The sequence below is a fragment of the Symphalangus syndactylus genome, chromosome 2 (assembly GCF_028878055.3).
Source record: "Symphalangus syndactylus isolate Jambi chromosome 2, NHGRI_mSymSyn1-v2.1_pri, whole genome shotgun sequence".
Lineage (NCBI taxonomy): Eukaryota > Metazoa > Chordata > Mammalia > Primates > Hylobatidae > Symphalangus > Symphalangus syndactylus.
The window spans coordinates 103654209-103679002 of NC_072424.2; the positions used below are offsets into that span (position 1 = coordinate 103654209).

General features: G+C 40.4%; 1 protein-coding gene across 6 annotated transcripts in view; it reads left to right on the top strand.

Moving 5' to 3' along the window:
* Positions 1–24794, top strand: part of NCOA7 (nuclear receptor coactivator 7) — a 145258-nt gene that overhangs the window by 105528 nt on the left and 14936 nt on the right. For all 6 annotated transcript variants that reach the window (XM_055263155.2, XM_055263144.2, XM_055263166.2 and 3 more), the window contains exon 11: positions 23848–23995. In XM_055263155.2, coding sequence (XP_055119130.2) covers positions 23848–23995 — 148 coding nt within the window. The remainder of the gene's footprint in view (positions 1–23847; positions 23996–24794) is intronic.

A 24794-nucleotide genomic window follows, 5' to 3' on the forward strand; every position in this document is an offset into this window, starting at 1 on the left:
GGAGAGTTGTCTCATTTTAATAAATTATAGTTTAATGTGGAAAAATAATAGGCTTTTTATTAATGAATTTGCTAATAGCTTTTACCTGTCTTAGACACAAACCCACATTAACACAGGCATTAAACAAAACTTGTTTTGCATTTATGTAATATACTCCATCACCTGTGCCTGCAGCCTCCACAGTATCTCCTGGAAATTTAGAGATATCGAGGAGAATGAGGAGAAAATGTGTCTCTTTTGTTATCACTTTAAAATGTTTCAATAGCAGCAGTGCAGATTTCTGAAGCTCTGTTAAAATTGGAGTCCTAGAATTAGAATTTTACAGCTGAATAATACCTAGGAGATTTAGGCCCATTCTTGATTTTCTAGGTGAGGAAAACAAAGCGCTGCAACTTTCAGTTACATTGTGGGTTGTGTAAACTTGATCATCTATCAGAAAAACTACCTATTATATATATATATATCACTTTTTCTCTGGGAAAATGTATTCTTTATAATATAAGACAATTGTGTTTTTTTCAATTGTGTTATCTTTGCTGCAACTGTCTGCACCAAGGACTCTTGTAGAATAATTGAAGCAATCCCACACATGTAATTATTTTACTGTCATTTTTAACCCAGAAGAAATCTTTAATGCTAAAATAGTACTTCTCTTTGACTTCTTATACCACTTTAAGTGGTTTTTGTGAGCTTTTAAAAACAGGTCAACTTTGGGAGGCCGAGGCGGGTGGATCACCTGAGGTCAGGAGTTTGAGACCAGCCTGGCCAACATGGTGAAACCCCATCTGTACTAAAAACACAAAAATAATTAGCCAGGCGTGGTGGTGGGTGCCTGTAATCCTAGCTACTCGGGAGGTTGTGGCACGAGAATTGCTTGAACCTGGGAGGCAGAGATTGCAGTGAGCTGAGACCGCGCCACTGCACTCGCCAGCCACGCCACGCCACGCCATGCCAGCCTGGGTGACAGAGTGAGACTTTGTCTCAAAAAACAAATGAACAAACAAAAAAAGCAGGTCACTTGTGGGATTCTATTCTATTGTATTTTATAGTGTCCATTACTTGTTTACCTTTGGGTAGCAAATAACCTGGAATACTTAGTTTTCTTTCTTGAACTAATTATGAATCAACCAAAGATTTTCTTGGAAGTGTTATATTACACTGCGTTAATGACAATAGTTTTTTTGTGTAGATGTTAGGAAATTTTTTGTGGTAATTACTGCTTCATGTATTTCCATGTCTACCTCCCCTAAAGGGACCCACGTTTTAGTTTGAGTAGGGGGAAGATGAAGCAGTCCCATGGTTAATTCTCATCCAGACCTCCACAGTAAGAAATATTTGTTTTTGTTTCTAATCCATGAAATTTTTCAGGACTTAAGGCTCAACAGAAGTCCTTAAGGGGAAGCTAAGAAGTGGCATGTACAGCTTTTCTCACTTCAGTTATAATTTCTGGATTCCCTCGCTGCAGCAAACTGAATGTTTCTACTTGCCTTTCTGTTTAATGGATCCATGCATCCATTGGAGTTTCAGTTGCAGAGTGAAGCCACCCTAGGAGTGGCTCCCTTCCCCTTCGTGGGTTACAGTGTCCTTTTCATAGACCTTATAGATGTGACAACTTGTTCTATTTAGGCAGGTCTCTTTGATTTATCCACTATATTGAAGCTCCTTGTCACAGGATAATTAAATTTTGATGGTGAACTTCACAAATGTATGTTTCACTCTTTCTCTCTATTGTTCCTAATACTTTTTTAAAATGTTTACCTTTTCCATTATTGTCATTACTACTAAAAAGTTAACTCTACCAAATCGCTCCTTTTTTATTTACAATGTACCCTATGGGTTTCCCAACTCCATCACTGAATGAATAATCTACCAAGTAAGACCATGGAGAGGGTGGGGCTGTGGGGGGCCAGAGGGTGGTAGTAAGGACAGTAATGATGGAAACCTTGCATAGTCTCCATTAATCTCCTTTGTTTTGGGTGGGTGTTTTTTTCTGTGGCAATTCTTACTAAATTTTAGATACTAGAAATTAGAAATGTGAAGTAGTTAAAAACTGCCTAAATAAGTAATAGTTTTATTTACCTTGGCAGAAGTTGTCAGATCTAAGACCTCCATGAATCCAGGAAAGCCAGCAGTTTCTTCTTGCACACCTGTACACTATGACTCGAAACATACTCAGGTTCACTGAGAATTAAATACTCGCCAACCTTATGTCCTCCCTGTCTCCAGTGCAGCTTGCAAAATCAGGTACTTCTCTTGAGACAGCTGAAGATAATAGTGGTATACTGGGGAGATCTGCAGTTTCCACAACTCTACTTATAAACCTGGGAGGTGCTGGCTCCTCCTGCTTTCACTCTTGGTGCTAGTTTAAACATAAGGACAATGTTCCACCATATTTTAATCATCTAGTACAAAATTTCTCAACCTTAACACTATTGACATTTTGGACTATGTAGTTTGTTGTTGGAGGGGGTGGGTGGGGGTGAATTCTATGTTTAGCAACCTCCATGGCCTCTTCCCACTATCTGCTAATAGCATCTCCCCAGTTGTGGTAAACAAAAGTATCTGCAGACATTGCCAAAATGTCCTCTGGAGGACAAAATCACTTCACACTGAGAACCACTGGTCAAGTACTAGACTCGGGCCTATGTACCTTTCTGAAAGTGGGGTTGTAAGCCACAATAGCCAAATAATTTAGAGATTTAACTACTGTCCCCTCCCCTAGAAGAGGTGTGGAGTCTTGGGCTGAAATAATGAGCCCCAGAACCAGGCAGATGTGAACGGGAATCCCCAGAAGTATGGGCCTTTGAATGAGATACTTTATCTCCTTGTACCATAATTTCTTAATTTAAAAAATAGATCAATAAGGACAATGTGAAGTTTAAAGTTCAATGCAGAAGATACCTTACACATTCATCGTCACAGACAAGGAGAAGGCAGAAAAACTAAAGCAGTCCTTGATCCCTGGTTTGGCAGTGAAGGAGCTGAAATGAACCAGACACACTGATTTGGACTGTATTAACCCATTTCCCATTCGCACCAAGAATACTGTGCTGGCAGCAAGCTGTACTTTTTTTTTTCCCTAAATGGGAAATGGGTTAAAATATTTAAAAATTTAAAAATGTAGATGATTGTAAGCATTAAGTAATTAGATCATACTTGAACAAATAATTATTTAGTGCATACTTCCTGGCAGGCACTTATTTACCTAGTTTTAGGTAAATAAGACTGGGACCCTATCCTGAGAACCTTATGGAAAGTGATTGAAGATACTTCTTAACACTTTGTAGAGATATAATATTCCATGAATTTGGATACTGTTTTATATTTTAAAAACCATAATTGTCTTTTTCTCCCCTTCCCTTTCTTAATGCTAACAGATTGTCCTTGATTAGAAAGAACCAATAATTCTTCTCTAAAGTAAAACTTTTCTCTTTTTTCCAATTATTTATAGCCTTTTAATCTCTGAAATATTTTATAATAATTAATTCTATATTATCTAGCTTTTAAAATAAATAAGATGGAAATAGTGTTAAGTAGCAGGAATTATGTAGAGTTTGTCAAGCCATGCATAAATGTTTAATCCAAACTTTTTAAATTGGTTAGTGTGATTGTATAATAAGTAAACTAATAAGAAAGCGAAGGGAGAGAAGGAGAAGGAAAGCTCATGGGGTTTAAATTTTTATTTTTGTTTAACTTGAAAAAAAATTATGCTGAGATAATTTTAGTAACACTTGAACATTCAGATAAGCCAAAAGGAGATGGGGAAAGAATCTGTTTTGCAATTGGCTTTTTTTCCACTTAATATGCTGTGTACATTTTCCACATCATATGCTGCGTTAGGCCATTCTTGGCTTGCTATAAAGAAATACCTGCGACTGGTTAATTGATGAGAAACAAAGGTTTAACGGGCTCACAGTTCTGCAGGCTGTGCAGGAAGTGTAGTGCTGGCCATCTGCTTCTGTTGAGGCCTCAGGAAGCTTGCAACACCAAGGCAGAAGACAAAGACAGTGCAGGCCTCTCACATGGCAGGAGTGGAAACGAGAGAGAGTGGGGGGAGTTGCTACACACTTTTAAGTACCCAGATCTCGGGAGAACTCACTACAGCAAGGACAGCAACAAGCAGTGAGGGATCTGCCCCCATGACAAAAACACCTCCCACCAACCCTCACCTCCAACACTGGGGATTACATTTCGACATGAGATATGGCAGGGTCACAGATCTCAACCATATCATATGCTATGTTCATATATATGTGTGTGTGTGTGTGTGTGTGTGTGTCTGTGTATATATAAAATACAGTTAGCACACCATTATGTTTTCTGATTGATTTAATCATGTACTTACTTTGATATTAGGTTCTTTTGAATTTTTGGCCATTATAAGCAATGTTACATTAAAAGTATCTGTAAAATCCTTCAGGGAGTCTTATGAAATCAAAGAATATGTTTAAGGCTTTAAATACATGTTGCACATGAAAATGTGTGCCCATATATACACCCACCAGCATAAGAGTATCCTTTTCCCCAGATGCTTGGAACACTGAGTGTTATGATTCTTTATATCTAATTCGGTAGATGAATAAAGAAACAAATGTAGCTATAAAATGTTTTATTTTAAAGGTGAGTGAGCACTTTTTATATAACATCTGTTTGATATAAGGTAAGGCCAATTGAGGCCGGAGAGTTTTGGTTCTGTGTGATTCCTTTAATAAATAGATTGTATGGCTGGGCTTGGTGGCTCATGCCTGTAATCCCAGCACTTTTGGGAGGCTGAGGTGGACAGATTGCTTGAGCTCAGAAGTTCAAGACCAGCCTGGGCAACATGGTGAAATCACATCTCTACAAAAAAATACAAAAATTAGCTGGATGGTGGCACACACCTGTAGTCCCAGCTACTCAAGAGGCTGAAGTGGGAAGATCACTTGAGCCCAAGATGTTGAGCCTGCAGTGAGCTAAAATCACACCTCTGCACTCCAACCTTGACAAAAGAGCAAGACCCTGTCTCCAAAAATAAAAATAAAAAAATTATTTATACCTTAATATAAAAATGTGTAATATATTTATTTGTTAAAAAGTATTCTAAAGTGCTGTTTCTCTAACTGGCTTCTATTTAGGATCAGCAAACTGATTTATACTCAATAGACAGTTATGTTTTGTGTTTGCACAAGTATTTAGGATAAACTCATGTATAAGTTAAATTGATTCTGGTTTAGAAAGCATGATAAGTTATTACATAATGTCAAGCATAATTCGAAGTCTCACTATCTCATTATAATATTTGGGATTTTTGTGCTTTCACAATAAAAATGAGTAACGTATACATGCGCACACAGGTATCTGTCAGTTTAAAAGGTATAATCTGTGTTGCGTGTATATACATGATAGTCCAATTTGAGACTAACAGTAGTATTTCCTATAGTATAGTTCATCACCCAGAGTTCTCCATGGTTGCCTGGACCAAAGAGTGGAACCAAGAGCTTAAGGCCTCTTTTTAAGAAATGGTACCTTTTCTTTAAGTCAACATTTCCCCCAAGATATTCAATGGAAAGCTAGTCCCATGAATGAGTAATGGGATAGAAAATAGGTGTTTCATAGTTAAATATGTTTCATACTTAGTTGTTAGCTCTGTGTAGAGCAGAGCCTTAAGCTCATAGTTTTTATTCCCTAAATAGGCTTCTTTAAGAATTTCTTAGTTTTATTTTCTATTCTCTATTATTTTTCCTGGAATTGGTATAATAGCACACAATTAATTTTTACTTTATCTCTAATCATATTTTAATTTTATGAGATTACTTTCATATCAATATATATTTAAAGACATGTTAGTCCAATCTCTCTGTTGGCTTTAAATTCTTTACTATAGTAAATGCAAATTGGGATATATTTCCCTTTTCACATTTTTTTTTTTTGATATGGCATTTTGCTCTTGTCACCCAGGCTGGAGTGCAATGGCATGATCTTGGCTCACTGTGGCCTCCGTCTCCTGGGTTCAAGTGATTCTCCTGCCTCAGCCTCCCAAGTAGCTGGGATTACAGGCACCTGCCACCATGTCTGGTTAATTTTTGCATTTTAGTAGAGACAGGGTTTCACCATTTTAGCCAGGCTGGTCTCATACTCCTGACTTCAAGTGATCCACCTGCATCGGCCTCCCAAAGTGCTGGGATTACAGACATGAGCCACCATGCCCAGCCCCTTTTTGACATGTTGAGTAGTAGCATCCATACATACAAAGACCATGTAGTAACATTTTGGCCACAAAAGCTATATTTTATTGTTAGGAGTGACTAGTTGATGACAGATCATTGTCAGGATTTTTTAACTCTCTTTGTATCTTCTTTTTGTTTTTCTAAACTATTCACTCTTGGTTCTGGAATATTTAGAGCAAAGTCTGAAAGTCATGAGTACTGAGCTTTTCATGATGTGCCATCCATCTGAAATCTTACTCATTTTTAAAACTGTGGGTGCTAAGCTTCATTGGACCCTGATGTCATTCAGGGGCCTGAATTGCAACATTATAAAAGCATCAGATTATTCTGGTTGAGCATATATTTTTACAAAGATCATCCCATGTTATCTTCATCATCCCAAGGAAGATTTCTACTCTTAAAAACTCAAAGAGGGATATCAAAGAAATTAACCCACTACCTCAGCTATCAGTTTGCCCAGAGCTAAATCAGAGAGCATTAAGAGAGCAGATTGGGCAACAAATTGATGCCCTTCTTGACTTTGTGCTACTCTGATTGTGAATGTAATACTTGAAAATAACAATTTCCTGTTCTTTAGTTCCTCTTCTTAAAACCTATTTTGTATCATATGTCTATGATAATCTTCTAAAAAAAACTATTCTGATCTTGTTTCATTCCCACAAAAATATCTTAAGCCTTCAGGACTGATGTCTAAACCCCTTCTGTATTTTTAAAAACCCTTCATAAAAGTGCTAGGATTACAGGTATGAGCCATTGTGCCCAGCCTATAATACGTATTCCTAAACATTAGTTGGATGGGTGCATGAATAAATGAGCTTATAATCTAATAAATAAAAAATGTATTTGTTATTTCTTATAATTAAAATTAGATAGACTAATATTTAGAAAATACAGAAAAGCAAAAAGAAGAAAATTGAAATCTCATAGTTTTGTTACAGAGAACTAACTACAGTTCATTTTATCTGTATAGCCTTTTAGCCTTTCTTTCAATGCATGGATTAATGTAATAATACTATATAGATCATACATATATAGTATATGTAAATTGCTTTTCCTTAAAAATATGCATTTTTCTGCCATTAAGTATTCTATTCACATGCATTTGGTGAGCATGCATTATTTTATAATGGGAAACAATCATAAAAAATAAAATTGATTCTCCTATTAAACTTGTTTTACAATGGAAAGATGTCCAAATCCTAAGGACCTTCGTGAAGACAGCAAAATGCTCTTCACAGCACCTTTTCTTAGAAATAAGGGATGAATTAAAGGAATTACAAACTGACCTAGTTTTCTAGCATGAAATCTTTAACCATAGTTAATGTGGAATTTTCTGATCAAAAGTCACCTTGCTTCTACTGGGATCACAGCTAACCTGGAATCTTTAATGACTCCTGGTGCCAGGAAGACCATAATCTTGAACATTTTTTAGTATTGTACTTGCTGGAACAACTGAGGTCCTACTTAGCCATACCAGGTATATTTCAGAATACAAACCCTGTGATTTGTAAGTACCACTTACCAATATGTTATACTGTAATTTTATGATGATTCTTTAAGTTGAAAGTCACTAGTAAAGAAAAAACCCAAACAAGATCTCCAAAACAATCCCTAAAAGAATTGTCTTTTTGTCTTCCTATTTAATATGAATTTTGGAAAGCCCCTAAACAAATATGTAATTATTGATTATTTTGTGTTTTAAAGTGACACTGCTTGCTCTTCCTTCCTGGTTATTTTACCTTTTTTTCATCAACTCAAAATTCTAGAAATTCATTACCCTCCAAAAACACCCTCTTAGGCAACCACCCCCCAGTAACTTCAGTAACCAGCTTTGGCAAATACCTTGAGTTAATCATTCACTCTACAGTCAGACCTAAGCTCATGAAAAAATAACCTTCTTTGTAAGTGAGCTCTTCACAGTGCTTTCTGATGGCGGAGCAAGCTTTGAGACGAGTAGCTTTGAGACGAGTAGCTGGGGGTCCATTTCCACTGCAGACTAATTAATCCCTGCCAATGGGTGCTGCACACAGTGTTTGGGAGTAAGTATGCAGAAACAGTAATGATTGCAAACCTAAATGCCTGCAGGGGCTGTGGAATGGGGGGGAAGGAAGCTTGAGGCCAGGGTTAATTATAGAGCTCCTTCTCAACCAGTAGCTGCTGTGGACCTCTGTAGCTAGGTGGGGAACAGGAACACGAGCCTGGGGTGCTGCTACATCTTCTCATCTTTTTCAAAAAGGAAGCTGAAATATCGATTAAATGTGTCAAATCTCCCCAATTGTTAAGTATTGTCCACTGTTTAATTTTAAAGATAGTGAGCAGAGCAAAGAAAATATATTTACTTCTGAATCCACGCTATGGGCTGCCAGCCTGAGGCCTCTGGCATTGATATTAATGTAAACTTTTAATTTTTTATTCATTTTCAAGTAATCCTTTTTATAACCACAACTGTTGTTTTGAGCTTTCTCAAAAGAGCGTTCCTACTATTTTTGATGAACCAAAGAGTATTTTTCTTTCCAGCTTCATTGAGATAGAGTTGACAACTTAAAATTATATGTTTTTGAGATATTCAACCTGATGATTTCATGTATGTGGATTTCATGTATGTGTACATTGTGAAATATACATCAGAATGGAGCTAATTAGACATCCTCATTATCACACAGTTAGTTGCCATTTTCTTCTTTTTTGCTGTTTGTGGTAAGGACACTTATTAGCAAAAAAGGACTTGTCTACAATGCATTGTTAATTACAGTCACATTGTTGTACGTTAGATCCAAAGAAGAGTAGTTAGTTGGTTTGTAAATGAATAAATTTTTTTTTTTTTTTGAGACTGTCTCGCTCTGTTTCCCAGGCTGAAGTGCGGTAGCATGATCTTGGCTCACCGCAACCTCCACCCACTTGGTTCAAGTGATTATCCTTCCTCAGCCTCCTAAATAGCTGGGACTACAGGGGTGTGCCACCATGCCCGGCTAATATTTGTGTTTTTAGTAGAGACAGGGTTTCACCATGTTGACCAGGCTGGTCTCAAACTCCTGACCTTAAGTGATCCACCCACCTCGGCCTCCCAAAGTGCTGGGATTACAGGCGTGAGCCACCGTGCCCGGCCAAGTTTTTTTTTTTTTTTTTGATACACTAAGACCCTTTAAAAATGGACATTATACCTGGGTATTATTAACCATTGATTTAATTTGGAGTTTTAGAATACTGAAATGAAGAGGCCTACAGTGCAAGGAAAATTACCTTTTTCACATGAGAATTTCCAGCCAGGTCATTAGGACTGGATTTTAAAAGGCAGTCGTTTTCTAGCAGCAACCTCTGTGGTGAACTGCTTTGCCCTACTGGGCTTCTGTAGCTGTTTTCAGAATGGAACCCCCAGAAGTTTTAGACAGACATGCATTTGAATAATTTATGATGGACAATACAAGTGACCAATGAAACTGCATGCACATGCATTTCAGTACTTTCTAGGGCACATTCTTTTTTCCTTCCTTTACATGTCCTCTTTCAGTATTTCCCATTCTCTGTGCCGTAATATACTCTGAAGTATGTTTCTAATGTAATAGCTATTAAATTGTTTAATGGTTCCCGCTTATCAATTTTAAATCAAGTGAGTTTCGGGATTATATTTTGCTGTGTGTACCCCCAGTTTCTCTTCCTACCAATCATGCAGCTTTTGATAGGGCAATAATGCTTTAACTGCTCTGGGTTATTTTGATCCCGTTTGTTGGTTTACAACAACGTAAATGGCAATGAGACGAGAGAGTTCCCTTGACCCCCTCGTGGGACTTGCAACAGGGATATCTTCTTTACTCAGCTGCTGCGCTCAAACCCCTTGCAGGAAGGGGAGCACGCAGGTGAGTAGGTACAGGATCTGGGGCGGATGCCTTTGGGCACCAGTGGGAATGAACCCTGTACCAGCCCATAGTCACGTCTAAGAGTTGCCCACGGCAGTGCCTAGGGGTTGCCCACGACCACTGGAGCCCTAGAGGGCATAGGTTACAAACAGTGCTCTTTTAGCATGTGCCGTCCGTGGATGACTAAGTGTTAAACCAGCTTAATGGAGAGTCAGGGTGATAGCCCTTTTCACCCTGCCCTCTTGGTACCCGGGTTCTTGTCCAGCATCCAGGAAGAATCAGGTCCCATGGACTTGAAGGATGGTGAATGTGGAGATTTGATTGAGCAGTAGAAGTGGCTTTCAGTGGGATGGGGAGCTGGAAAGGAGATGGAGTGGGAAGATAATCTTCCCCTGGAGTTTGGCCAAACCTGGCTGAACTCCTCCGACCGTCCCCGACCAAACTTGTCTCTGACTGAATCCTCCGATGTCCAGCTGCCTCTTTTCCTCTCAGCATTCAGGCGCTTATTCTCATCTTTCCTCTGCTGAGCCACTCTGCTCCTCTGCCAGTGGAGCTTGGGGTTTTTCATGGGCGCAGGGTAGAGGGTGTGGCAGGCCAAAAAGCAACATTTGGAGGGAAAAACGGGGATGTGAAGTTCTCATTTAGGGCCACAGGTCCAGGCTTGAGGGTGGAACCCTTACAGAGGCCCCACCCTATTTTACCTAGTATTTCTCTGCCTCCTCTCTATATCAGCAAGATTTTAGATCCTTATGTAGAAGAGACTTTCTAAAAGATCTGTCCAAAAGTAGAATTAACTTCCTTGCATATTTAATAATCCAAACACTGATAGGGTGAGCTAAGTTTTCTTATCTTCATTTTAGAAGCTCAGAGAGGTTAAGGAACTTTCCCAAAACCTCCAGCCAGTAACGGGTGGAACCAACTTGGGAATTCAAGTCTTTGACTTAGAAATGTATGCTTTTTAAACTTTAACTCACAGCCATGTTTTTTTTTAAAGTGGGGATGGAAGGGAAGCAACAATAAATTAAATCCTACCATAACTAGTAGTGAATCTTGTTCAATAAACTAGATTGTAATTTTACCTAAAGTCCGTACACCTAAGGCGTGAATGGTAGGTAGAAATATGGTTTGTTTCAAGCATCAACTCTTCAATTTTTCATCAGGTTTTCAATCCTTAAGCCCTGGAACTTTGTCAGCGACAGGCTTTTATGAAGTAGCAAAACCAGGACAGTGGAAGTGACCCTAAAAGAAATAGTAACGCATATTGTTTAAGACCATGAACTGACCTTGTGTTCGTCCCAGGTCCACCCCTAAAATGCTATGTGACCTTGGGTGACTTAATCTATGTAAGCATCTGTTTCTTCATGCATTAAATAGAAATGATCATAATAGTGCCTACCTCATGGGATTATAATGAGAATAAATGAGCATGCCCATGTATTAAATGAAAATTTGTTGCTGCTGCTGCAGCTATTACCTCTCCTTCAATCTGTTGTGCTTTGTTGCCTGAGTTAGGTGCTGCATTCCAAGAAACTATCATTTACCTTCTTTGAATTTCTTCTTTAGAGATGACAACAACTCTACCTGCTAAACGAGGATTTGCAATTTGAATATGGTGTCTCCTTTGGGATAAATCCCTAAAGGATCCTTATATTGAAGATAAAGACCTTTGAGGTGTATGAAGAAATCTGATTAAGGCCAAATTTGTGATTAAACAGAAAACCTAAACAAAGGTGGGGGCCAGGTTTTAGATGGGTTGATTTTGTGCCTGGCAGAGCATGTATGGCAGGTTTCTTCCCATGCCCTCTGCCACACCTGGGGTCTGGCCTTGACCATCTCCTGCCTGGATCACCATTGTAGCCATAGCAACAAAGCCTTTATTTCTAGTTGATCCTGTCTCTTCCTGGCCTTCCCTACTTGGCTCCATAGCAGTCCTTCTCAAGCACAGATCTGTCTGTGCCTCTTCCTGCTAAAGCTATGAATGCCTGGCCTCCCTGTGCCTGTGGTTGCCTATGGCAGCTTCAGCTATTCACATACATCCCCTCCCTCACAAATATCCCTAGATCTGCCTACCATCTATACTACTGTTTACTTAATGGTTGTCTTTATAGGATTTAAATAGTAATTTTTTTTACTTAGTCTTTTCCTAAGTAGCAATATCTGTAAAATCAGAAAAATAATATGCTAGTTGTACTAATTTTTACTACCTTTTTTTTTTTTTTGAGACAGAATCTTGCTCTGTCGCCCAGGCTGGAGTGCAGTGGCGTGATCTTGGCTCACTGCAACCTCCGCCTCCCAGGTTCAAGCAATTCTTCTTCCTCAGCCTCCCAAGTAGCTGGGATTACAGGTGTGTGCCATCATACCCGGCTAATTTTTTTGTATTTTTAGTAGATACGGGGTTTCACCATATTGGACAGGCTGGTCTCGAACTCTTGACCTCATGATCCGCCCACCTTGGCCTCCCAAAGTTCTGGGATTACAGGCATGAGCCACTACCCTTTAAGTACCTATGTAAGTATTAAAATATGTTCTTCTGCATACCCTCTGAAGTCACTGGGACTGCCCCACCACGCTTCAGGAAACAGTGGCCACAGGCTAAGGTCCAAGTATTTTATCTTATGCTTGGGACTTTCTGTGACCTAGTGACCCACCTGCTCTGTCTTCTTTCTTCTCATCTCCTACCTTTCCATTAAGCAAATGGTAAGTCTTGTTCTTTTATTCCTCCTCTCAGGAATTCCTTCCCTGCCTCTTGAATTCCTGTTCAACACCAACATCCCAGCTCCGACGCCCCTCAGCTGTTGTGTTGGCACTGCGCTAACATTTTTTTGTTTACTCTCCACCACCTGAGCACCCTGAGGCAGGGCCTGGGTATCCTGCATCTCTGTCCTCTTTACAGAATCTTTTGTCAGAAATCACCAGTGACCTGATGGCGTTGTCCTCCTTTTGCTCTGCCATGTCCACTTTGACCTCACTGCAGCATCCCCCTGGTCTTCCAATGCCATGTCTTTGCATGGGTTCCCTCTGGTAGAATGCTGTTTCTCCTTCCTCCTGTAATGGACTCTTCTGCTTCCCTCAACACCCAGTTTAACCATGGCCCCTGGGAAGCCTTCCCCTACCCCAGCCTCAGACACTTCACTGGGCTTACCTTTGCCATGATTCTTAATTTAAAAAGAAAGGAATAGTGTGAGCACAGAGCCAGAATGGACACTGGCTGCATTTTGGAGACTTGTACAAAACAAAGCTCCCAGGCAGCCCCAAAGAGGTCAAATTTTTCCCAAAACCTATGAGGAGACATTGGGAAAACATTACAGGCAGTTTGGTGAAATGCTCAGGTTTGCATTTTATGAGCTCGATTTTGCCTGTCTGCTGTTTCTTCTTGGCCTTTTGCTAGGACAGCTCTGCTTTCTCCTTAAATATTAGTGGTTTCTTGGGACCCAGTACTTGACCCAGTTCTCTGTTCATGGGTGTTACCACACACCCACTGCTTCAGCAGCAGGTAGCAGCCAGGGTGAGTAATTACTGGTAATTCTGTTCACTCATCCATCATCCCTGCTTAGTGTCCTGAGGTAGTGGAAGCCCAGAGAAGCTCAGTTGTTCATCCAGACCACAGCATGAGTCACAGAGAGCTTCCAAAAAGCCATTGACAGACCTGCCAAGGTTAAAACGGGTGATGACTGAGATACTGTTGATGTTTACAGTGGATGATCTTTGAGAAGATCAGCTTCACTAGAGTGGTAAGGGAAGGAATAAGATTTCTTTTTTTTTTTTTTTTTGAGACAGAGTTTCACTCTTGTCGCCCAGGCCAGAGTGCAGTGGTGCGATCTCGGCTCATTGCAACCTATGCCTCCTGGGTTCAAGCGATTCTCCTGCCTCAGCCTCCCAAGTAGCTAGGATTACAGACCCCTGCCACCACGCCCAGCTAATTTTTGTATTTTTAGAAGAGATGGGGTTTCATCATGTTGGCCAGGCTGGTCTAGAACTCCTGACCTCAAATGATCTGCCCGCCTTGGCCTCCCAAAGTGCTGGGATTACAGGCGTGAGCCACTGCACCCGGTCAGGAATAAGCTTTTAAAACTCTACCATCTTCCAGAAAATACTGGAGCCAGGTTCGATTTAACAAAGGGCATATACAGAAAGGTGAACAAAGTCAGAATAGAAGAGTTCAGGAATGAAATTGGGAAATCTGCCAGCCCACATGTCAACAATACACTCTAAAGGGAAAGTGAGGTGTGGGAGGGACTTTGGGAATAAATAAAATCTGAACACTTTTTAAAAATTATTTATTTTTACTATTTTTATTTTTTGGAGACAGAGTCTCGCTCTGTCGCCCAGGCTGGAGTGCAGTGGCGTGATCTCGACTGACTACAACCTCCGCCTCCTGGGTTCAAGAAATTCTTGTGCCTCAGCCACCCGAGTAGCTGGGATTTTACAGGCGTGCACCACTACACCTGGCTAATTTTTGTATTTTTAGTAGAGATGGGATTTCACCATATTGGCCAGGGTGGTCTCAAACTCCTGGCCTCAAGCAGTCTTCCCACCTCGGCTTCCCAAAGTCCTGGGATTACAAGCATGGAATTTATGGATCCAGATGAAGGAGATAGGGGAATGGAAAGGTTGCAAGGTGGGGTGGTGGAAATAATTGAGGAAATTCACCAGGGAGTGGGACCCTTAAAAGTACAGAGAGGAGGGTTAAAACAGGTCAAAGAGCAGTTACTCCTTTTGAAGAAAAAGAGTGCTAAGAGGGATGGCAGAGGGAACACATTTTAAGAACAGTACAGTAGAGAATCTTCCATTCCGAGAGGAGGCAGGTAGGAGAGTGGGGTGAGCTTGAAAAAATAGAGGCTAAATATGTACTGTGTAGAGTAGGAAAGAAAAAAAGCTACAGGTGAGTACGGAGCTGCACCAGGAGAAGGTTTTTCCTAGCCAAGATTAGCTGCCTTTGTAGTGGACCCATTAAGCCCAAATAAGCAAACCTAGCTACGTTAATCATCCCAAGAGAAGAGCTGGAAAGATAATTGTGTTTGTTTCTGTAGGAAGGTGTTTGGAAGGGCAGGTGCAGAAGGATCACTGCTGTATGCCTGCCTCTAGGGGGCACTGGTGAGGGTGAGCCTGAAAGAGAGATCCTAAAGTATATTAACCCAGGAGAGGCTGAAGACTGGGGAGAGAGGAGGAAGAGGGGTCAGGGCGGGAGCATAGCTGGTATAGCCAGGAGAAAGACGTGGGTGAGATGGAAGGCAGAGGGATCAGAAGGGGAATTTCAGAACTTGAGGTCTGTTTCCAGAGGGCAGCGTTGAGTTCTGGGAAATAATCCACTAGGAAAACCCAGTGAATGAAAAGAACATTCCAATAATTAGGTTAAATAAACAAGGCAACTCTAACCTAGAAGGAAAAAATATGAAGTCATATCCTCTCCCCCAAGTAAATTGTAAAAATAACCTAAACAAAAGATAGAGAATTGAGCGGAAGGAGAGCTGGAAAGAGGGACATTGACTCCTTCCACCTGGTCTCCAGAGGACTTAGAACTTAAGTAAGCAAATTGATTCTACATGAATCTTAATATCCTCTTGTGGGACAGGCCATGTCCCTTCTTCATTCCTCCTCCTCTTGCCTCAGAGGCATAACATGAGGGCCCTGTCTACGTGAAAGAATGAGGGGATATTATGCGGGATATATTGAGGGAAATAGGAGTCTGCCAGTGCCCTGGACATCTCAGAGGAAAGAAGAACAAGCATTTTCCGGCAGAGTGCCCCATTGCAGATGTACCTTTGAGGTTTCCCATCTCACCTCCCCTGAGGCTGCCCAAGGTTTGGGCGACTCTGTTGACTGCAGAGACAGGGCGTACCACCTGAGCGATAGGGGAGGCGTTCAGGGTGGCTTCCCCTTCACACTCCCCAAACACAGAGCACAGCACTGACGGGCTGGCCCCAGTGGTGCTTTGAGTCCCTCATCAGCGGAAGGTGCAGGAGCAGGAATAACAGGGACTGGGCTGCATGTGCCGTAAGGGCCACTCGGGACATCTCACTAATACTCCTTTAGATTTATTAACGAAACCTAAAGCCAAGGAAGTAATTGACCCATACTATGACATGAGATCTCTGACTATGGACAGATACTAAAATGTTCCTACCTCCTTGGACTTAGCATTTATTTTAAAAAAGCGGGGATTGGGAAACAGCTTAGAATTACTGGAAGGTTTCCGGGAATGGGGTGTTTGGGCACATTATTGAGTCTTCCCAACTCTCAATTGCCTTAACTTTAAATTTGGCACAGTAATAAATACCTCATAGAGTTACTGTACAATGTAAGGTCCTTAAGGCAGGAAATCACAGCTTTTCTTTTTAGGTAGATGGTATATTTTACCAGCATTGGTTAAAATATAAGGTTGCTTTTCTGCTTAATGTTAAGTGTTTACGACTCTAAGCCTCTATTGTGTGATATATTGAAAGTGCTTTTTCCTCTTCTCTAGAAACCTTCCTCCAGTGGTAAGTCCCAAGAAGCCCCGTGCTTACTCAGTTTAAAGGGCTGGCCATGGCTGCTGCAAAATCGTCCACTCTGGGAACAAGCAAACCCAGAGCCTAGATTTACTACTCACAGAAAACCCAGCAGTTCCAAAAGAGTAGGCTTGGGATATGCCCCCTTACCTGGTCACCCCAGATTCCTGTCCTAGGCTGAGATATTTCTTCTAGAGAAAATGGCACCAGCAGGTAAGAATGCTTTATGCCAAAATTGACACCCCAGTACACTCCATCGCACGTCTTCTTGTTAAACCTAAGAAACTCACACATATGCACATGCAGCCATTTCCTTCCATAACATGCCCACAGTGGCAGGGGGCTTGATCTAAGTTTCAGAATCAGTAGCACACCATGCCTCAATTTGTCTGCTCCTAAAATGGTTATGGCAAGACCAGACCACTTCTCCAACCCCTTTGGAGAGTTTCCCTTCAGGAACAATGGAATGGAGAAAGGGATGTTGTCTTTTTCTGTGGACTTACCTATGCTAGGACCACCGTAATTCATCAGAGAAGCTCTAATAATATTGAGATCTTCAAAAGAGATGGTATTAGGCGTTTGATTCCTCCTCAGGAAATCCTACAGACTTTATATAAATCTTCCTTCTCTCTGACCCACTATCCCGTCCACCTTCCCGATGGGTTGTAGGAATGATGAGTGGTCTTCATCCAACAGGGTATACTCAGTCATACCTCTCTCCAGAATACTAAGTCCTACTTACATCTGCATAATTAAACAGGACAATACGATCATGTCCCTGAGCAACTTGATGTTTTTCTCACCAGAAAGGGAAATGACTGGCAATTGCTAAGATAGTTTCTCTCCCTAAAATCTTAATTGACTTGCACTTTTCACACTTTACATTTTCGTTCAATGTCTAAGAAGAAATGAAAGCTTAACTCCAAATCTGTGCTTGACTCTTCATTCCCTTGCAGTCTTGCACAAGAATATTTGATTGCATGAACTCAGCATTCTTAGAACGTTTCCGTTTTCACTTGGTGTCTATGATTGTCCAAAGACTTTCCCAAAGGAGAGTAAAATGTTAGAGGAAAAGTGAGTAGTGCCTAATGGAAAGTGGGTCCAAAAAGTGATAAAAAAAAAAAAAAAAAAAAGTGTCTTGTGTTGTAACTAGAAAATTAACTGGGAAATGGTTCAGAAACCACTGTGGAATGAGAGGAGGACTTTTTAGTGTGATAGAAAGAACGCTGATTGCCACCTCAGGAGATCTAGTCCTGGCTGTGATCCTGATGTTTTCATTCAGAACCCTCATTCTCTGATACCTAAGGAAAGTTAGTTGAATTAAATGCCATCCAGTGTCCAGCTCTAACATTCCAGAAGGTAGGCTTCATGAAGGCAGGGTCATTGGCACACAGTGGGTGCACAGGAAGTGTTGTCAAAGGAAGCAATGCCCTCTAGACAAAGACCAGCAGGAACACACCTGTAATTGAGTAAGTCAGGTTAACTTGTTGCAGTGAGGGAGAACACACACCATATAGGGAACCATGGGTTACCTCAGTAAGAGGATGTTAGAAAGGAGTGGCTCATGCCTGTAATCCCAGCACCTTGGGAGGCTGAGGTGGGCAGATCATGAGGTCAGGAGATCGAGACCATCCTGGCTAACATGGTGAAACCCCGTCTCTACTAAAAATACAAAAATTAGCCGGGAGTGGTGACACATGCCTGTAATCTCAACTACTCAGGAGGCTGAGTCAGGAGAATCACTTGAACCCGGGAGGCAGAGGTTGCAGTGAGCCGAGATCGCACCACTCCAGTCTAGCCTGGGTGACAGAGTGAGACCCTGTCTCAGAAAAAAAAAGAAAGGACTTATGGGATTTCGGTTTGTGTTAGGTGATTTGGGGAAGGATTCAAGGAAGCAGGGCTTTGCTCTAAATGGGATGCTGTCAGGAAGTAGGGGTAATTTTAACATTGGGTATTTTATTAAATCCTATCTAGAAGGAAGGAAGACTGGAGAGACTAATGCTGTAATTGGGAAGGAAGCACAGTCATTCTCATTACCCAAATTAGGGAGACGTTTGGTCATTTTTGTGGCTGGATAATATTTGTGTTGTTTTTGTTCAGCTCTGATTACAGAGTTGTCTTGTTTTTGTTGTGATTCATCATGGTCATAGAATGACCTTATTTAGTGTTGATGTTCTGGAAAATTATGTTAAATAGGAAAACATCAGGCATAGCTGTGAATGCTAAGCCAGCTCTTACTAACACTGAGGCCTGGCTGATAGTACCAGGCTAGTTCTCAGATATTAGGGACTGCATGCCTTTTTCTCTCAAGTCAGCTAGCCAGCAACCTATTAGGAACCACTTATGCCCGTACATTTTATCCAGTGTGGCTATGCACATAATATATATTTCCTTTTCCAAAAGTTACAGTGAAGCATAGTTCGTTCTCAACTCTACTTCAAAACATATTTAAGATGGACTAAATTTTTAAGTATTGAAAAAACTAAGATTTGTAATTGTATCTTTGTCAAACCTTTCTGAGGTGATGATTTCATGTTTTCTAAGTTAACTTTTAATAGGGAAGTTCATTCTACATGGCAAAAATAGTTCAGTGGTTCAAGAGAGAGATATCTGGTAGGAGGGCAAAAATAATATAATCCCTATACAGAAGAATGTGAGGTTATGTGAAAATGACAAGTTGAGTTGTTGCTTTCACAATGCAATCCTACTTCTGAGAATGTCCTGTGGCTTTGCCTGTACACGTGTGAAATGAGTCACATGCAAACTTAATCCATCATAGCATTGTTCATTATGGTACACTCTTGAAAACAACCCAGAGAATGGCTATGTAACTATAATAAATCCAGTTAGTAAAGTACTGTGTAGCTGTAAAATAAAGAATGAGGGAGCTGTCTATATACTGGTGTGGAAAGCTATCTAGGATATATTATTAAGTGAAAAAGCAAGATAAAGAATAATGTTGGGGTGATCAGACCCAACACCAGGTTGTGGGGGTGACAAAGTCAGCAGAGTCAAAGGATTGAGAAAGACAGTGAGAGATAAAAAGGTGGGACACCAGGGGACCATCATTATTGTACGGAGGCTGTGAAGGCCCAGAGTTCTGGGAGCTCACGGTATTTATTGGTAATCCAACAAAGAAACAGGTGGTGAGAATGTGGAGGTCAAAAGAGCACATTGCATTAAGCACATGATTTACAGCTGTGATTTTTAGCATTTATATGGAACATGTTCTGCTATTTGAGATAATGGGAATAGGAGCCCAGGAGGGCTAGAAGCAAGGAGCCAGCAAGTCTAGACACATTCCAAAGGACATTATGCAAGCCCTGCCTCAGTTTCCCTCCCAACACTCAGCTTTTTCGCAACATGCCTCCCTTCTCTTTTTTGTAAAAGAGAAACTATCATTATTCCTGTCATTATTACTAGCATAAGAGGTGGCCTCTTTTAATTGAGCAAGGCACTTGCAGGCTGTGCAGCCCTTAATTGCCAGTCAGTGATCCAGCTTCATTTTTCTTAGCCCTTATTCAAACTGGAGTCGCTCTGGTTTGAATGCTTCCCACATACCTCCCCTTTCCCTTTTACAGGAGGACCCTTAATCCTAGGGGTTGCAGAAGGATGAAGGTCCATCTTCTGTAACTTCTTCATGCTGAATAGGGGCGATGATACTCCTGCCTAACTATTAGGATCTCTTTTATTCAGGGTAGAGAGGGGCTGAGTCAGAAAGCATTGGTCCATTAAGCATCATGACTCTGGTCGGTCTTCGTTCCATCTTTGCAATCAGACTCAAGTGGCTCATGGCTTGTACTGGGGGAACCCGGTCCGTGGTTGGGATCCATGCTCCCGTTCCATGGTCGTACACATCTTGAGGGCATCCACATGGTTTGTTCATCTCCTGCAAAAACACAAGCATACCCTCTCCCCCACGTTAGTAAATCTACTGTAACAGAAGCAAAAACTTTTTGTGGTTGTAGCCGGGAAGCATGCCATTGCTGAAACATTCGTTAACTCAGTTTCTGCCTCTTTGGTTAATTACCGCGAGGTAAAACTTTCTACTGATAATGAGAAACAGGCCTTCTCTGATTAACAGAAGGCATAGAGAAAGCAAATCGAGGCTTTTCAGACCTTCAGTTCGCACTGTACAGGTGGGTCCACTAGATGCTGTGGCTCATGATAGATCTTCAGATGTTTGGTGGGCACCCACACAGGCACCTGATTGTCACCTGGAGAGACACAAGCTAATCCTCTTCCTCATAAAATTATCTTTAGGCAGGGATCAGAGGAAGTAGATTCAGAGGTAAGGAAAATTTGGGGGGCCTAATGGCTTCCTGATGTTTGATAGGTGTTCCCTCGGAAGTTAGGAATTCCCTTTCTCTCCATATTGCTGCGTGGGCTTGGAGGACTAGGTAAGCATACTTAGAGTCTGTATGTATATTTACTCTTTTTCCTTCTCCTAATTGGAGTCAAAGGATTGAGAAAAAGACAGTGAGAGATAAAAAGGTGGGACACCAGGGCGTCATCACTATTGTACGGAGGCAAAAGTGAAGGCCCCGAGCTCTGGGGGCCCACGGTATTTATTGGTAATCCAACAAAGAAACAGGTGGTGAGAATGTGGCGGTCAAAAGAGCACGTTGCATTAAGCACATGATTTACAGCTGTGATGGTTTAGCATTTATATGGAACATGTTCTGCTGCTGGAGATAATGAGAATAGGAGCCTAGGAGGGCTAGAAGCAAGGAGCCAGCAAGTCTAGACACATTCCAAAGTACTAGGCAAGCCCTGCCTCAGTTTCCCTCCCGACACTCAGCTTTTTCCCAACAAATAATAAGACAAAAAATATATATTCATATTTATATCTACATAAACACTACAAATATAAGAAGTGAATAAAGTGGTCACCTATGGGGCTTGGGGTAGATGGGGATGTAAGAAGGAAACTTCTTATATGCCTTTTAAAATATAATTTTGATGTTTGAATCATATAAATGTACTACCTATTCCAAATATTAAAATAATTTAAAGATAGATATATATACAATATAAAATGTATTTCTCCCACCCCATTCCATTCCCTGGAAGTAACCATTTTGATCTGTTTCTTTTGTAGCCTTTCAGAGTAGTTTATTGTATAACATTAGTCAAGGTTATCCAGAGAAACAGAACCAAAATATATGTATTATACATAGAGATCTATTTTAAAGAATTGGCTCATGCGATTGTTAAGGGCTGGCAGGTCTGAAATTTTCAGGACAGACTGTCAGGCTGGAGACTGGAGAAAGAGTGGGTATTGCAGTATCAAGCCTGAAGAAAGTCTGAAGGTAGAATCCTTCTTCCTTGACAGACCTCTATCATTTTCTCTTAAGGCCTTCACCTGATTGGATGAGGCCCACCCACATTATGGAGCATAATCTGCTCTACTCAGAGTCTACTGATATAAATGTTAATCACATCTTAAAATACCTTAATAGCAACATCAAGGCTGCCATTTGACCGAAAGCTGCGTACCATGGATGGCCATACCAAGTTGAAACATAACCATCATACCCATGTACAATCATAGTATCTATCAATATCTATATTTACTTTTGTAATAGAAACGGTAACATGTCATATACACTGATACACACCTTGTTTTAGGTAACAACAGTCCATGTTTTGAAGGAGAACTCTATAAAGAAATACACCTTTAAAGTATAAGAAAATTGGTAAGTCTGTACTGTGGGGGAAAAGACATGATTAATATAAAAAGGGAAACAACAGCTCGGAAACACATTTGATAGTTATTAATGTCCACCTTACATAAAGACTCCCACAAATTGAAAAAAAGAAAAACATTGATACCACATATCACAGAAATCCAGTTCACAAAAGAAAAGCTACAGATAGGAAGAAAATATTGAAAAATGTTCAAGCCCTTAACACTGAAAGGAACGCAAATGGAGTCAGGTAAAACTTTATATAAACTAAAAGGATAAGCAAGGTTGTTATGAAACTTAAGACACAAACTGCAATGCTGACGTCACAGCAAACTAAACTAAAATCATGCCCCTCGGCCCAGTAATCCCTTTTCTGGGAACTAATCTTGAGGAAATAATTCGAACCATAGTGAAAGTCATACACTGTATGGATATTTACTGTAACATCATTCATACAATTAAAGAAATACAAACAAACTAAATATCCTGACAGCATAGGAATACAGGCTGATTATGGTTTATTAACTTCATGAAATGTAGCTGTTAAACATGACTACAAGGACTAGCAATGTGGTAAAAGTATATTATATAATGTTAAATACAACAATTATGGCTTGGCTCTGATTGCAATGAAAAGAAAGCTGTATAAACTATGTACACTTGTGGACAAGAACAGATAGGAAGGTGGAAACCTTAAAAATGATTTGATCTGTTAGGATATCAGAATTGTCAGTGGTATTTCTGTTTTTGTTTTAGTCCTATTAATATTATTACAATTATAAATTTTAAAAATCATAAGTTAACATTATCCCAAACAGTAGCCTCAAATTCAAATTATCATTTAGTGATTAGAAGATACTTCAAGAATCATTTGATCATATTCATCGCCCTTTGTCCTGTTGTGATGGTTATAGTATGAACCTTGGAGGATATTTCAGGAGCTGCAGTTTTCACAGCTCTCATTCTCTTCCCAGGAACTAGGCATATTTCTATTGATGAAGCCTCGACAGATACTTTGGAAACTTCATTCAGTAAATATGTATAAGACAGCAGAGAAGTTGGAAGCAAAGAACATTCCTGTGTCAATAAAATTAGATTTATTTCTAATATTAAAATAGCCAGTATTATTCCTGACACTTTCTAGTTGTCAAAGATGTTTTATTACAATTACAATGCAATAGTACTTTGATCTACATAAAGACCCGTTGTAGTATTGTTTATCTTTGTTCCTAGCTAAAGCTTCAGATCTACATTTTTTCCCTCAATGAATACAAGTATCCAATAAATGAAGACTCAATAAGGAAAAAATATTTGGTATAAATATTTCATTGTGTTTTTCAGTTTTACATTCCATCTCTTGATCTTTCCCTCAAATTGAAAGACAGTTTTAACAGTTTCACAGTGCCTGTGGAATTTTACTTTGTTTCTTGGCTCTTAATTTTGAGTATGGAAGGCCACTTGTAGAGATAACCTTGATAGTGGGAAATTTTCCAATTAGTAAAATGGATTTGCCAAGCAGGGAAAAGATGGTTTATGTACTGAAGTCCACACTAGCACCTGCCAAGAAAGTGGACTTGGTGTTAACATCTGTCACAAATGTGTTTTTCAGGGTGGATCATTTGTACACATTCTTTGTTCAGTGGTCTCCCGATGTCTATGGGAAAGATGCCAAAGAGCAAGGCTTTGTGGTGGTGGAGAAGGAAGAACTGAACATGATTGACAACTTCTTCAGTGAGCCAACAACCAAGAGCTGGGAGGTGAGCACTTGGGCAGGGTTAGACCGTCTTAGTTCCTAAGGTACAGTAAGCAGTCTCGCATTCAGATTCCATGTAACAGGCTGGTAAGAAACTAGAGTCCCTGTGCACCTATGAAATCACAGAGGAAAATAACTTTATTCCTCCGTTTGAAAAAAAACACCACCAGCAGCACCACTACCATGTACACAGGCACACAGTTCATTCTGACCACATTAGACGAATCCACTTATATTCTTACTCGTAGCTCCATGCCTTAGTTCAGAGCTCAACACATTTTTTTTTTTGTAAAGGGCAAGATAATAAATATATTTGGCTTTGTAGGCCATACAGTTCCTGTTGCAGGTACTCATAGCTGCCATTATAGAACAGAAGCAACCATAGTATGTAAATGAATGAGCATGACTGTGTTTCATTTCACATAGTTATTATGTGTCACAAAATATTGTCATTAATTTTTATTGAATCCCTTAAAAATATGAAATCTTTATTAGCTTAAGTGCCATACAAAAACAGGTGGTGGACTGGCTTTGGCTGACAAGCTGATATAGTTTGGCTCCACGTCCCCATGCAAATCACATCGTAATTGTAATCCCCACGTGTCAAGGGAGGCACCTGGTGGGAGGTGATTGGATCATGGGGACGGTTTCCCCCATGCTGTTCTCATGATAGTGAGGGAGTTCTCACAAGATCTGATGGTTTTAAAAGTGGCAGTTTCTGCTACGCTCCCTTGCTCTCCTGCCGCCTTGTGAAGAAGGTGCTTACCTCTCCTTTGCTTTCTGCCAAAGGAGGCCTAAGTTTC